Consider the following 12324-nt stretch of genomic DNA (forward strand, 5'->3'; position numbering starts at 1 on the left):
GAATTCAGCGCATGGGGGAAAAGAGTTATGCTATACATAGGAAGTACTCTAAGTTAATTGAGTAATTAAATTAATTTAACTAAATAATATAAGTAACAGTGGCAGGACAGGTGTTATGTTGCAGCTGTGGAACGTGGGAGCTTTTGGACAAAGCGGCCCATGACAAATATGTCTGCGGAAAGTGTAAGCAGCTAGAGGACTCCCGGATCAAGATTGTTGATCTGGAAGTTGAACTGCAGACATTGCGCAACATAAGGGAGGGGAAGAAATATCTGGACACTTTGGTCTAGAAGATGGTCATGCCTGTCAGATTAGGGTCACCTGTTTTTGTCAGCAGTGAGGGACAGGAGGATGTGACCGTGAGTGAGGCAGGTAATAGGACCAAGCAGACAGTAGTGGAGGAGCCTCAGACTTTGCAATTGTCAAACAGGTTTCAGGTGCTCACAACCTGTAGATGAAAGTAAATTGTGCAAGATGGATGAGCAGGCTAGCCATGGCATCATGGTACAGGAAGCCATTTAAGTGGGGGGAGCAAACAGGAACGTAGTGGTAGTAAGGGTTAGTATAGTAAGCACGATTGACATTGTTCTCTGCAGCAAACAGTGAGAGTCCAGAAGGCTGTGTTCCCTGCCTGATGCCAGGGTTTGGGACATCTGCTCAGGGCTGGAGAGGAACTTGCAGTGGGAGGGGGAGGATCCAGTCGTTATACCCTTGTAGGTATCAATGAAATAGGTAGGATGAGGAAGGAGGTTCTGCATAGTCAGTATGAGAAGCTAGGTACCAAATGAACCAGAATTGCAAAGGTAATAATCTCTGGATTATTACTTGAGCCACATGCAAATTTGCATATAGCAAATAAGATAAGAGATTAAAGCATAGCTCAAAGACTGGCGCGGGAGAAGTGGGTTCCGGTTTGTGGGGCACAGGCATCAGTGATGGGGAAAGTGGGGGCTGTACCGTTGGGATGGTCTACACCTGAACCGTGCTGGGACCAGTATTCTTGTGAATCACATAACTAGAGAAGTAGAGAGGGCCTTAAACTAAACAAGGGTGGTGAGGGGTGAAGCTTGGGTAGATGTGGCAAATCAAGGAGTAGTTCATGGCAGGACACCATATTAGTAATATGGGAAAGGGGGGTGGTGGAGAGTCACAGAATAGCAGAAAGGGACAGAGATAAAACCTAAGAATACACCAATAGTCAAGACTAGATGTTACAAAGATAACAAAGACAAAACTAAAAGCTGTGTCTGAATGCACTTAGTGTTCATAAAGTATGAATGAATTTATAGCGCACATTGAAGTAAATCTGATCTGATAGCCATTACCGAGATGTGGCTGCACGATGACAAGGATTGGGTCCTGATTATTGAGGGGTATATGATATTAAAGAAGAATAGGAAGCTACGTAAAGGTGGAGGGATAGCACTGTTGATCAAGGATGGCATTGGTGTAATAGTTAGAGATGACCTTAGTTCAGGAGAACAGGATGTAGAATCTGTTTGGGTGGAGATGAGGAATAGTAGGTGAAAGAAGTCACTAGTGGGAGTGGTCTACAGGCCCCCTAACAATAACCACAATGTAGGACAAAGTATACAAGAAGAAATATTGGGTGCTTGTGATAAAGGGATGGCAATAATCATGGTGACTTCAATCTACATATAAACTGGAAAAATCAGATTGGCAGTCGTAGCCTGGATGAGGAGTTCATAGAATGCTTTCAAGATTGGTAGTTTCTTAGAGCAGCATGTTCTGGAACCAGAGAGCAGGTTATACTAGACTTGGTATCGTGTAATGTGACAGGATTAATTAAATGACCTCAGAGTGAAGGCACTGCCAGGTAGCTGCGACCACAATATGATTGAATTTTACATCCAGTTTGAAAGGGAGAAGAGTGGGTCTGAGGCTAGTGTTTTAAACTTAAATAAGGGCAACTATGTGGGCATAAAAGCTGAGCTAGCATGCTAGGCTAGGGGATAGATCAATAGAGGAGAAGTGGCAGACATTTAAGGGGATATTTCAGAATACTCAATGAGTACATTCCCACTATAAATAAAAATTCTAAGGGGAAGACCCACCATCTGTGGTTAACTAAAGTTAAGGAAAGCATCAAACTTAAGGAAAAAGCATATAACTGTGCAAAGATGAGTGACAGGTCAGATGATTGGTCAGAAAATAAAGGATGGCAGAGAATGACAAAAGCTAATCGGGGAAAGAAATTAGACTGAGGAAGCTAGCTAGAAATGTAAAAACAGATAGCAAGAGTTTCTGCAGGTATTTTAAAAAGGAAGAAAAAAAAGTTAGTCCTCTAGAGTGACAGTGGGGAGTTAATTGTAGATAAAGAAATGGCTGATGAAATGAACAAACATTTTGCTTCTGTCTTTACTATAGAGGATACAAAAAATGTTCCAGTAATAGCTGTAAATCAGAAGGTGGAAGGGAGAGAGGAACTTGGTGAAATTACAATCACTAGGGAAGCGGTACTAAGCAAACCAATGGGAGCTGATGAACTTCATTCTAGGGTCTTAGAAGAGGTGGCTAATGAGATAGTAGGTGCATTGGTGTTAGTTTTCCAAAATTCGCTAGATTCTGGAAAGGTTCCATCAGACTGGAAAGTAGCAAATATAATCCCTCTATTCAAGAAGGGAGGGAGGCAGAAAACAGTGAACTATAGGCCAGTTAGCTTGATGTCAGTTGTGGGTAGGTGTTAGAATCAATCAATCGTTAAGGTGGTTATGGCAGGCCACTTAGAGAAACTCAAAGTAATCGGGAAAAGTCAGCATATTTTTGTGAAAGGGAAGTAGTGTTCAACCAATTTGGAGTATTGGAGTTCTTTGAGGGAGCAACATGCACTGTGGATAAAGGGGAGCCTGTGGATATACTGTACTTGGATTTCCAGAAAGCATTTGTTAAGGTGCCACATCAAAGGTTATTGTGGAAAATAAAAGCTCTTGTGTAGGGGGTAACATATCAGCATGGATAGAAGATTGGCTGGCTAGCAGAAAACAGAGTATGCATAAATGGGTCTTTTTCGGATTAGCAGCATGTGACAAGTGGAGTCCTGCAGGGATCTCTGCTGGGGCCTCAACATTTTACAATTTATATCAATGACTTAGATGAGGGGAGTGAAGGCATGGTAGCTAAATTTGTAAATGACACAAAGATAGGTAGGCATGTATGTTGTGAAGAGGACATAAGGAGGTTGCAGAGAGATATAGAAAGGTTGAGTGAATGGGCAAAAATCTGGCAGATGGAATATAATGTAGGATAATGTGAAGTTGTTCACTTTGGCAGGAAGAATAAAATAGCAGAGTATTACTTAAATAGAGAATAGCTGCAGAATTCCGAGGTGCAGGTGGATTGAGGTCGTGTCATGGAATGAGTCACAAAAAGTTAGTATGCAGGTACAGCAAGTAATTAAAAAGGTTAATGGAATGCTAACCTTTATTACAAGAGTAATGGAACATAAAAGTAATAATGTTATGCTTCAGCTTTACAGGGCATTGGTGAGACCGCACCACAAATACTGTGCTGTTTTGGTCTCCTTATTTAAGGAAGGATGTAAATGCATTGGAGGTGGTTCAGAGGAGGTTTGATAACTGGAATGAGCGGGTTGTCTTATGAGGAAAGGTTAGACAGACTGAGCTTGTTTCCACTAGAGTTTAGAAGAGTGATGGGTGACTTCAGCATGTAAGAGGAAACAAATGTATAAGATCCTGAACTGTCTCGACAAGGTGGACGTGGAAAGGATGTTTCCCCATGGACGAGTCGAGAACTAGGGGGCACTGTTTTAAAATTAGGGGTTGCCCTTTTTAGGACACAGATGGGGATAAATTTTTTCTCAGAGGGTTGTGCGACTTTGGAACACACTTCCTCTGAAGGCGGTGGAAGTGGGGTTATTGAATATTTTTAAGGTGGAGGTAGATAGATTCTTGTTAGGCAAGGGAATCGAAGGTTATCAGGGGTAGATGGGAATGTGGAATTTAGAACATAGAACAGATCAGCCATGATCTTATTGAATGGCGGTGTAGGCTCGAGGGGCCAAATGGCCTACTTATGCTTGAATGATTGCAGAACTCACCCTCAAGAGATTAAATAGGTGGGGAGAATCCTTGAGCAGGAACATTTAAAAGCTAAAATAAACTATTACATGTATTAGTTAAAGGTACAACCATCTGCATTGTTCTAATGCTCATTTAAAGTATAACTATTGACAAGCAGTTTAAATTAACCCACCTTTGTGTTTGTGAAAATTTTACCAAATGTCCGACACAGCCTCCAGAAATACCGGGAGAAATCATGGACACAGGACGTGGAAGTAACATTAATTTTACCAACGGTTTCTATTAAGTGCGGTAATCTGTAAAGAAAGAATAGAGTGACTTAGATCCATTTTGTGGCTGGACCTTCAGTAACCTTCAGATGAGTGATGAAACGACTAAGGTCCAAATGATCCTGAACACTCCAACAAAATGTTTACAATAATTCATAACATTTGAACCGTCAATAAGCTGTCTATAAAATCATAAGTCAACACCTAGGAGCCAAAAGATTGGATGAAAATTAAAAGCTTCTTTTAAGACATGGAATTTTAAAAACAAACAATTCTTCATATTTGAGGATGTTATCATCATTCTCCAAGGTAAATATTTAATATTGACCCATGTTAAAATATGCACCATGTTGGAATTGTCTTTGAAACAATCGTGCAGCAATAAGCACTATGGTTCATTCATTGGTGTCAATAAGGAATTACAGCCAGCAGTTTTTAAAGGACATTGTTGGAAGGAGGATAAGAGACACCACCAACTCACAGCTGGTTGACGACCCACAGAAGGTTCTCCCAGCCAGTTGTGCCTTCGTGTTCTAGCTGATTATCATAAAGTTGCAATAGCACCGATAACTGTTCTCTGCTTCCAATGATTGTCGCCACATCTTGAAGAGGGGAAGCTGGTCGAGGGAATCTAGTCACTAAAAAGAAAATAAAGTGGTTTCATGGCTGAGACACACATATATGTGGCTGGTCATGTTTTCAGTAAGGGAAGCATTTGCCACTTCAATTTTCTCCTCAATTTCCACAGATGCATTAAATTTTCTTAACCTTTGGTGTGCTTGCTGAGTTTAACCAAGTAAGACCAGGGGATGTTCCTGGTTTAGTCCCATTGCTGATCTCAGGTAGGTGCCATGGCATTAGGGCATTATAGCTCACTGCTAATATAAAAAGTCAATACCATCCACAGACCATGAACAATTTATCCTAGCAAATAAATTATTCAGGGAATCTTTTTCACAAATACATTTCAATCCAGTGACCTCCAATTATTAAGCAAAATTCCAGAGCATCTATTATTACTTAAAACCACCATTCAATCCTTGTTGTTGATTGACTGTCCTCCATAAACGACATACCACCGAGAATCCTAGAATAGAATCATAGAATGGCTGCTTTCTGTGGTGTAACCATTCGGCCTGTCATGTCCATGCTGGCCCTCTGCAGGAGCAATTCACCTAGTGCTACTCCCCCCATTTCTTCCCTGTAGCCCTGCAGATTTTTCCTTTTCAGAAACAGCACTGAGAGAGTACCTATACCACATGGACTGCAGTGGTTCAAGGTGGTGGCTCACCACCTTCAAGGGCAATTAGGGATGGGCAATAAATGCTGGCCTAGCCACCAACACCCACGTCCCATGAAAGAATATAAAAAAAGAAAATGATCAATTCCCTTTTGAATCCCTAAATTGAACCTGCCTCCAGCACACTCAGGCAGTGCATTCCAGATCCTAACCACCAGCTGCATTAAAAAAAGTTTTTCTTCATGTCTCCATTGCTTCTTTGCCATTGTGTCTTTTGCCAGTTATATTAAATTGGTGTCCTCTGGTTCTCAATCCTACTACCAACGGACTTCTTATGATTATGTATACCTCTGGTCAAATCTCCTCTCAACCTCTTCCCCATGGAAAACAGTCCCAACTTTTCCAATCTCTATATGTAACTGGAACTCCTCACCCATTTGAGGATCTTTTCTGCACCCTCACTAATGCCTTCACATCCTTCCTAAAATGTGGTGCCAAAACTGGACAGGATACTCCAGTTGAGGCCAAACCGGTGTTTCATATAGGTTTAACATAACTTCTTTGCTCTTGTACTCCATGCCTTCATTTATAAAGCCCAGGATGCCACACTTTATTGACCACTCTCTCAATCTGGCCTGCCACCTTCAATGATTTGTACATATATACACCCAGGTCCCCTCTGCTCCTGCACCCCTGTAGAAATGTACCCTTCAATTTGTATTGTCTCTCCGTGTTCTTCCTACCAAAATGAATCATTTCACACTTCTCCACATCTTTCATCTGTCCTATAAGTATTTCATCTGTCTACACACATTCCTACCTAGCTTTAAACATTTAATTAGAAACTTTAAAAGGAAGAATATGATATAACCAAAGCAATACATTGCTAATGTATGTAATTTTGGCATACTTTTTAAGTTTATTGTTTTGAAATAAAGATTTGTGATCAAAATGTAGTGTGTGATGCAAATTATGATGCCCAATGGTTTGAAAGAAAAGAAAATGTTGAAGAGCACAGTTACATCAGAGAAAAGGAGGGGGCTAATGATCGAGAGTTCTCCTGCTTGCCCTTCGTAACTTGCAGGGGACCCTGGAATCAGTAAATGCTACCCCTGACAATTTTGTTCCCGGGTTTTCCATGGCACATCTGCCAAGCGTGGAGGACGGCGAGTGGAAGAATCCCGTAGTGATTTACCTTAGTGAATGCACAGTCAGATAAACAGCCAATAGACCGCACATTATACTGACAACAATATTGAATTGAATGATGAAGGGAATCACCAATCTTTACGCAGTTATTATTTTTCCTCTAAACTTCATGAATGTGTGGCTGGAACCAAAAGTGGCCTCCTAATGTTAAAACCCCCACAAGTCGTCAAACCATCCTCAAAGATCTTCTTTAATTATCCTGAAGTGCAACGCTGATTTGAACGCAGGACACACAAAATGCTTGCAATTATCCAGTGTGGCCTCACCAAAACTGCATTTGGACAGTTTTAAAAAAAAAATATAAACACTATTCATTAGCAGATCACTGTACAATATACTACCCTCTATCTGCGGCACCTCTCCTTGAAGCTTTGCTTTGCTTGCGAAAGGTGCATTTTTCAATACGAGTGCAAAGAGTGGTGGAATCAGTGATTGCATGGCTGAAAGATGTAGGTGGAGCTTATGCTCATCAAGTCCATGCTCTCCATCCTAGGTGAGAATATGCAGAAACAAAATATTTCAGATTTAGAAATAACGCAGCCTCAGATGAGGGTCAGTAGATAGACATTTAAAAGAAAATATAGCAACCTACACAAAATTAGCTATTAATATCAAATATTAAGAAGTTCTAGAGGAACATGCTCATGATTACTTTCAAGATTAAGGACTTGCTGAACAACTTAAATTCTTTTAACTAACCCAAAGTAAATATTAAAACATATGGTTTTGCAAATTTCTTATACCAGTCATTTCCATGTGGAAAACAAATTTTTACAAACTTTAAGTCCAAAAAAGGTTAGGGGATGAACTGGATTTATTTTTCAATGCACATTGACGTATGTCCTTAAAGTATATATAGGTCAAGAAGTGTCATATTCTACATTACTGATGTAAAACTGCTATGGTCAGAACATACAGATTGATACAGGCAGAAGGGGCAGCGGGGAAGAAGGTGCATGTGCCTAATAGACTACAAATTGGATCTCCTGATATAAAAAATAAACTCTAAATCAAATCCAAGTCTCAACAACCTTTCAGTTCAACTGGTCTTATCCAAGCTCAGATTCAGAGGGATTTGGGTGCCCTACTGCATGATTCACCAAAGGCTAGCATGCAGTTACAGCAAGTAATTAGGAAAGCAAATAGAATGTTACTGTTTATTGTGAGGGGAATTGAATACAAAAGTACGGAGATTATGCTTCAGTTGTACAAGGCACTGGTGAGACTACATCTGGGGTACCTTGTACAGTATTGGTCTCCTTATTTAAGGAAAGATGTAAATGCTTTAGCAGTTCAGAGAAGATTTACTAGCTAATACCAGGAATGGGCAGGTCCTGGGAGGTCTTGATAGGGTGGATGTTTCCTCTTGTGTGATAACCTAGAGCTAGTAGTCACATTTTTAAAAAAAGGGGGCGCTCATTTAAGGCAGAGACGAGGAGAAATCTTTTCTCTGAGGGTGGAGAATCTTTAGAACTCTCTTCCTCAAAAGGCAGTGAAAGTAGGTTTTTGAATATTTTTAAGACAGAGCTAGATAGATTCTTGATTAACAAGGGGGCGGCAGGTTATTGGGGTCTGGCGGGAGATTACAATCAGATCAGCCATGATCTTATTGAATGGCAGAGCAGGCTTGAAGGGCCAAGTGACTTACTCCTCCTAGTTCGTATGTTATGCTGCAATGCCCAACAACCATTACAGGGCAAAAAGATAACCCAGTCTCTTAAACAGAGCCTAAGTAGCTTAAAGCTGGATCCAATCCTGGAAAGACCAAATACAGTTAAATTCACCACTACTACAACACAGTTCATGAAACTGGTTAACAGTAATCTGCAGAGACCAACAACTTGCATTTATCTATTGTCTAAAATGTCTCAAGGCCATTCACAAGAGAGCTATCCAACAAGGTTCATAAGGTTCCGATCAAGTATGTATTGAAAAAACAAAGTTCAGATTGGGAGGTTGGTAATCACAATGATGGCACACAAAAAGGTGTCACTGTTTTGGCAAGCAAGAGCTATTACCTTCCAGTTTGTCCTTCAAAGCAGAAGGCTCTGGATTGTAGGCAAATGCAATTTTTACTCTCTACACTACCAAAACACAATCCATTCGTGGCCTCTCAAAGATCAATCCCATTCTTGGTTGTTTGTTTCTGTAATGCTTCCCTGGGCACCTCAAGCTACTTATTCACTAACCATGAAATGAGATCCCATTATTAAATGTACGCAGGGCTGAGAAGAACAATCTCTGCAAACGCATTGCACTATAATGCACAGAGTCAATGAGGAGATATACAACCCAAATCCACCTGAAACCATCAGTTTGATTACATTTAGGATTGCAACAAGACAAACACAAGCGCAATTGAACAGTTTAATTCACCACAAGTAGTTTCCAACTGAAGAAACATTTTAACATAACAAAATCAGTCATGAAAAGCATTGCTTTTTGGGTTCCGAGGCACATTTTCTTAGTTTTCTCACCCCCAATCTCCCCATTTTTATTTTAGTAACTTTCCAGGGATACTCTTGGCCTGCGCTGATCACTGATTAACAGTAATCTGCAGAGACCATAAACTTGCATTTATCTATTGTCTAAAATGTCTCAAGGCCATTCACAAGAGAGCTATCCAACAAGATTTAAAACTGAACTGCGTGAGGAGGTATGTGGACAGGGGGAGAAAGTTTGGTCAAAGAGGTAGGTTTTAAAGACAGTCATAAAGGAGGAGAAAGGGGTACAGAGACAAGGATGTTTAGAGAGGGAAGTTCAGATCTTTGGCCCCAGGTAGCTAAATGGTGGCACCATTAAAGTTGGAGATGCTCAAGGGGCCAGAATTGAAGGAGTATAGAGTTTGAGTGGTTGGGGGGCTGGAGGAGGTTATAGAGATGGGAAGGGCAATGACACTGAGGCATTGAAAGACAAAGATGAGAATTTAAAAATTGAGCCATTATCATCAGACCAGGAGCCAAAGCAGGTAAGCATAGAGGTGATAGGTTAATGGGACTTGCAGCAAGTTTAAAAAGAAATACATTACATTCTTTACACCTACCCTGAGTATTTTTTCAATGTTGCTTAGCAGAGTCGGAATGAGATGAGACTGGAGTTTACCCAGTTCTGTGGTCCATGCTGCAAAAGCTGGCAGGAAAACTTGATGTGTAGCATTAATTACCCTCTCTGAAGGGTCATTTAAGGCAGACATTTGTAGTTCAAAACCCTGCGGTGGGGGGAAAAAAGCCTATTTTAATAGAGGAACAAAAATAGAGGAACAAAAAAAGTGGGAACTTCCATAAAGATATTTGACCTGAATAGAAAAAGATGAAATCCATAACCACAGCTAACTTGGCAGAATACTATACCTGCAAATATTTATCAGGATCATCAATGTATGCCATAATAATACCAAGGCTTTTAATGACTGCCTCTCGTACAAGATCTGCCTTATCCTCTGTCAACATCTGCTGCAGCATTGAAAGCACCAGTGAACTGCGAATTTCTTTCTGGAAATGAGAATCATCAATTTAGCTCAATAATCACTGGACTTATTTTTTTGTTTTTAAATAGAAAGAGTCAAATGTTGCTTACAGGCAAGTAGGGTGCAAGTGCTCCACAGGCTTCAGCCACTAGCAATCTCCTTTCTGGATACTTGTGATTGATCTGGAGAAAGAGGACAAACATTGTAACATGAACAAAATGCTCAACACTTCCCTTTTCCCTATGGTGACATTATTTACTTCAAGTCAAATTCATCAACAATAGGTTGAAAGTAAGAAAATAGGAAAATGAAGACAATAAGTTAAAAACATTTCTATTGGAGGTTGTAGGCTGGTAACCTGTTGCCATAATTATTTAACAGTGACAAAGAATGAAATACCTGGTCCAAATTTTGCCTTCTGCTGAGATTTGGACCCAAACTTTGTCTGGATGAGGACCTGCCAGTCTTGGTTAGGTCATTGGAAAGACAGCATGACAACATTGAAAAAAAAATACCATCACCAACATCATGATGCCCATAAAGGCAAACAGCTATCATGAGCTGTCTTCTGAAACTGAAAACTTAAGGCAAGCAAGGTTAGCTCAGGGATCCCTGGTGCTGCTGGCAAATTTAAGGGTTCATGACATACAGACATGCAACATATCATTGTTGACTTTCTCACAAGCACATTACTGAGACGTTCTCAACACAAGTTTTGACAAAGCAGTTTGCATGATTGGCACCCCATCCAACTTCTTAAACATTCACTCCCTCCATCACTGGCTCACCATGGCTGCAGTGTGTACCATCTACAAGATGTCATGCAGCAAACCACAGGGGCTTCAAAAGCACCTCTCAAGCCCACGACCTCTACCACCTAAATGAACAAAGGCAGCAGACAGATGGGAACATCATCACCTCCAAGCCATACACCATCCTGACTTGGAAATACATCATCGCTCCTTCATCTTCACTGGGTCAAAATCATGGAACTGATCAAGAAGGTGGCTCACCACCACCATTGTAAGGGCAATAACCATTGCCCTTGTCAGCAACGCCCACATTTCATGAATGAAAAAAAGTATTAAGCATTGTAAAAAAAAATAATAGAAATTCGTTGGATTTCCTCACTTGACCCCGACACCCCCCCTCCCCCCTTAAAATGAATCAGTAAGGTTTTTTTGCTTTTATTTCTTGATTAACATCATGGACATTAGGCTTTGCTGATCTCTCCAAGGAGGGAACTTGCTTGTACATTATTGAAATTAAGGGACAGAATGATAAGCTTTTCACATAGAGACCAGGGTCATGGCCAGTACTAAGTGTTTGCCAATATCCTTAAGAGGTTGACAATTTTTTTTTTTTAGGCGAGAGGGATTAGATGGGGTAGTATCCATTCCTCTGCTTCACATTTCTCCCAGTCAAGTTAAACTATGCTCAGAATCCTAGTTGTGAGCCAAAATACTGCATTCTCTGCTGCCAGATCCTTCACTGCAGCACTGGGAGCAGCAATCAGATCATAACTTTTAGAAGCACTACCTTAAAATGTATAGTTTTGTGAAAAAGATTGCCAGTTGAGAACATATAGTAAAATTTAATGAAAGCAAAAATGAAACCTCACCCCAACCAAGTCTTTATGAACATATGAATTGGGAGGAGGCTGCCACTTGGCCCCTCGAGCCTGCTCTGCCATTCAATAAGATCATGGCTGATCTGAATGCAATCTCAACCCCACGTTCCTGCCTACCCCCGATAACTTTTCACCCCTTGTTAATCAAGAATCTAGCTAGCTCCGCCTTAAAAATATTCAGACTCTGCTTCCACTGCCTTTTGAGGAAGAGAGATCCAAAGACTCTCAGCCCTGAGAAAAAATTTCTGCTCATCTCTGTTTAAAAATAAGGGGTCATTCATTTAAGACAGTGACCCCTAGATCTAGATTCTCCCTCAAGTAGAAACATCCTCTCTATATCCACCCTGTCGAGACCTCGCAGGATCTTAAAGGTTTCAATTAAGTTGCCTCTTACTCTCCTAAATTCCAGTGGATACAAGCCTAACCTGTCCAGCCTTTCCTCATATGAC

The 12324-nt window shown here is 40.7% G+C and overlaps 1 protein-coding gene across 7 annotated transcripts in view; it reads right to left on the reverse strand.

Moving 5' to 3' along the window:
- relch (RAB11 binding and LisH domain, coiled-coil and HEAT repeat containing) overlaps nucleotides 1-12324 on the reverse strand; it is a 98924-nt gene that overhangs the window by 27235 nt on the left and 59365 nt on the right. For all 7 annotated transcript variants that reach the window (XR_013576262.1, XR_013576263.1, XM_078539640.1 and 4 more), the window contains 6 exons: nucleotides 10356-10427; nucleotides 10130-10270; nucleotides 9823-9987; nucleotides 7121-7268; nucleotides 4812-4968; nucleotides 4234-4357 (listed from right to left, as the gene is read on the reverse strand). Coding sequence is in view for 5 of the 7 variants with exons in the window: in XM_078539640.1 (XP_078395766.1) it covers nucleotides 4234-4357; nucleotides 4812-4968; nucleotides 7121-7268; nucleotides 9823-9987; nucleotides 10130-10270; nucleotides 10356-10427 (807 nt within the window). In the remaining 2 variants the exon portion in view is untranslated. The remainder of the gene's footprint in view (nucleotides 1-4233; nucleotides 4358-4811; nucleotides 4969-7120; nucleotides 7269-9822; nucleotides 9988-10129; nucleotides 10271-10355; nucleotides 10428-12324) is intronic.

Source organism: Cetorhinus maximus, chromosome 3 (genome assembly GCF_964194155.1).
Source record: "Cetorhinus maximus chromosome 3, sCetMax3.hap1.1, whole genome shotgun sequence".
Taxonomy (NCBI): domain Eukaryota; kingdom Metazoa; phylum Chordata; class Chondrichthyes; order Lamniformes; family Cetorhinidae; genus Cetorhinus; species Cetorhinus maximus.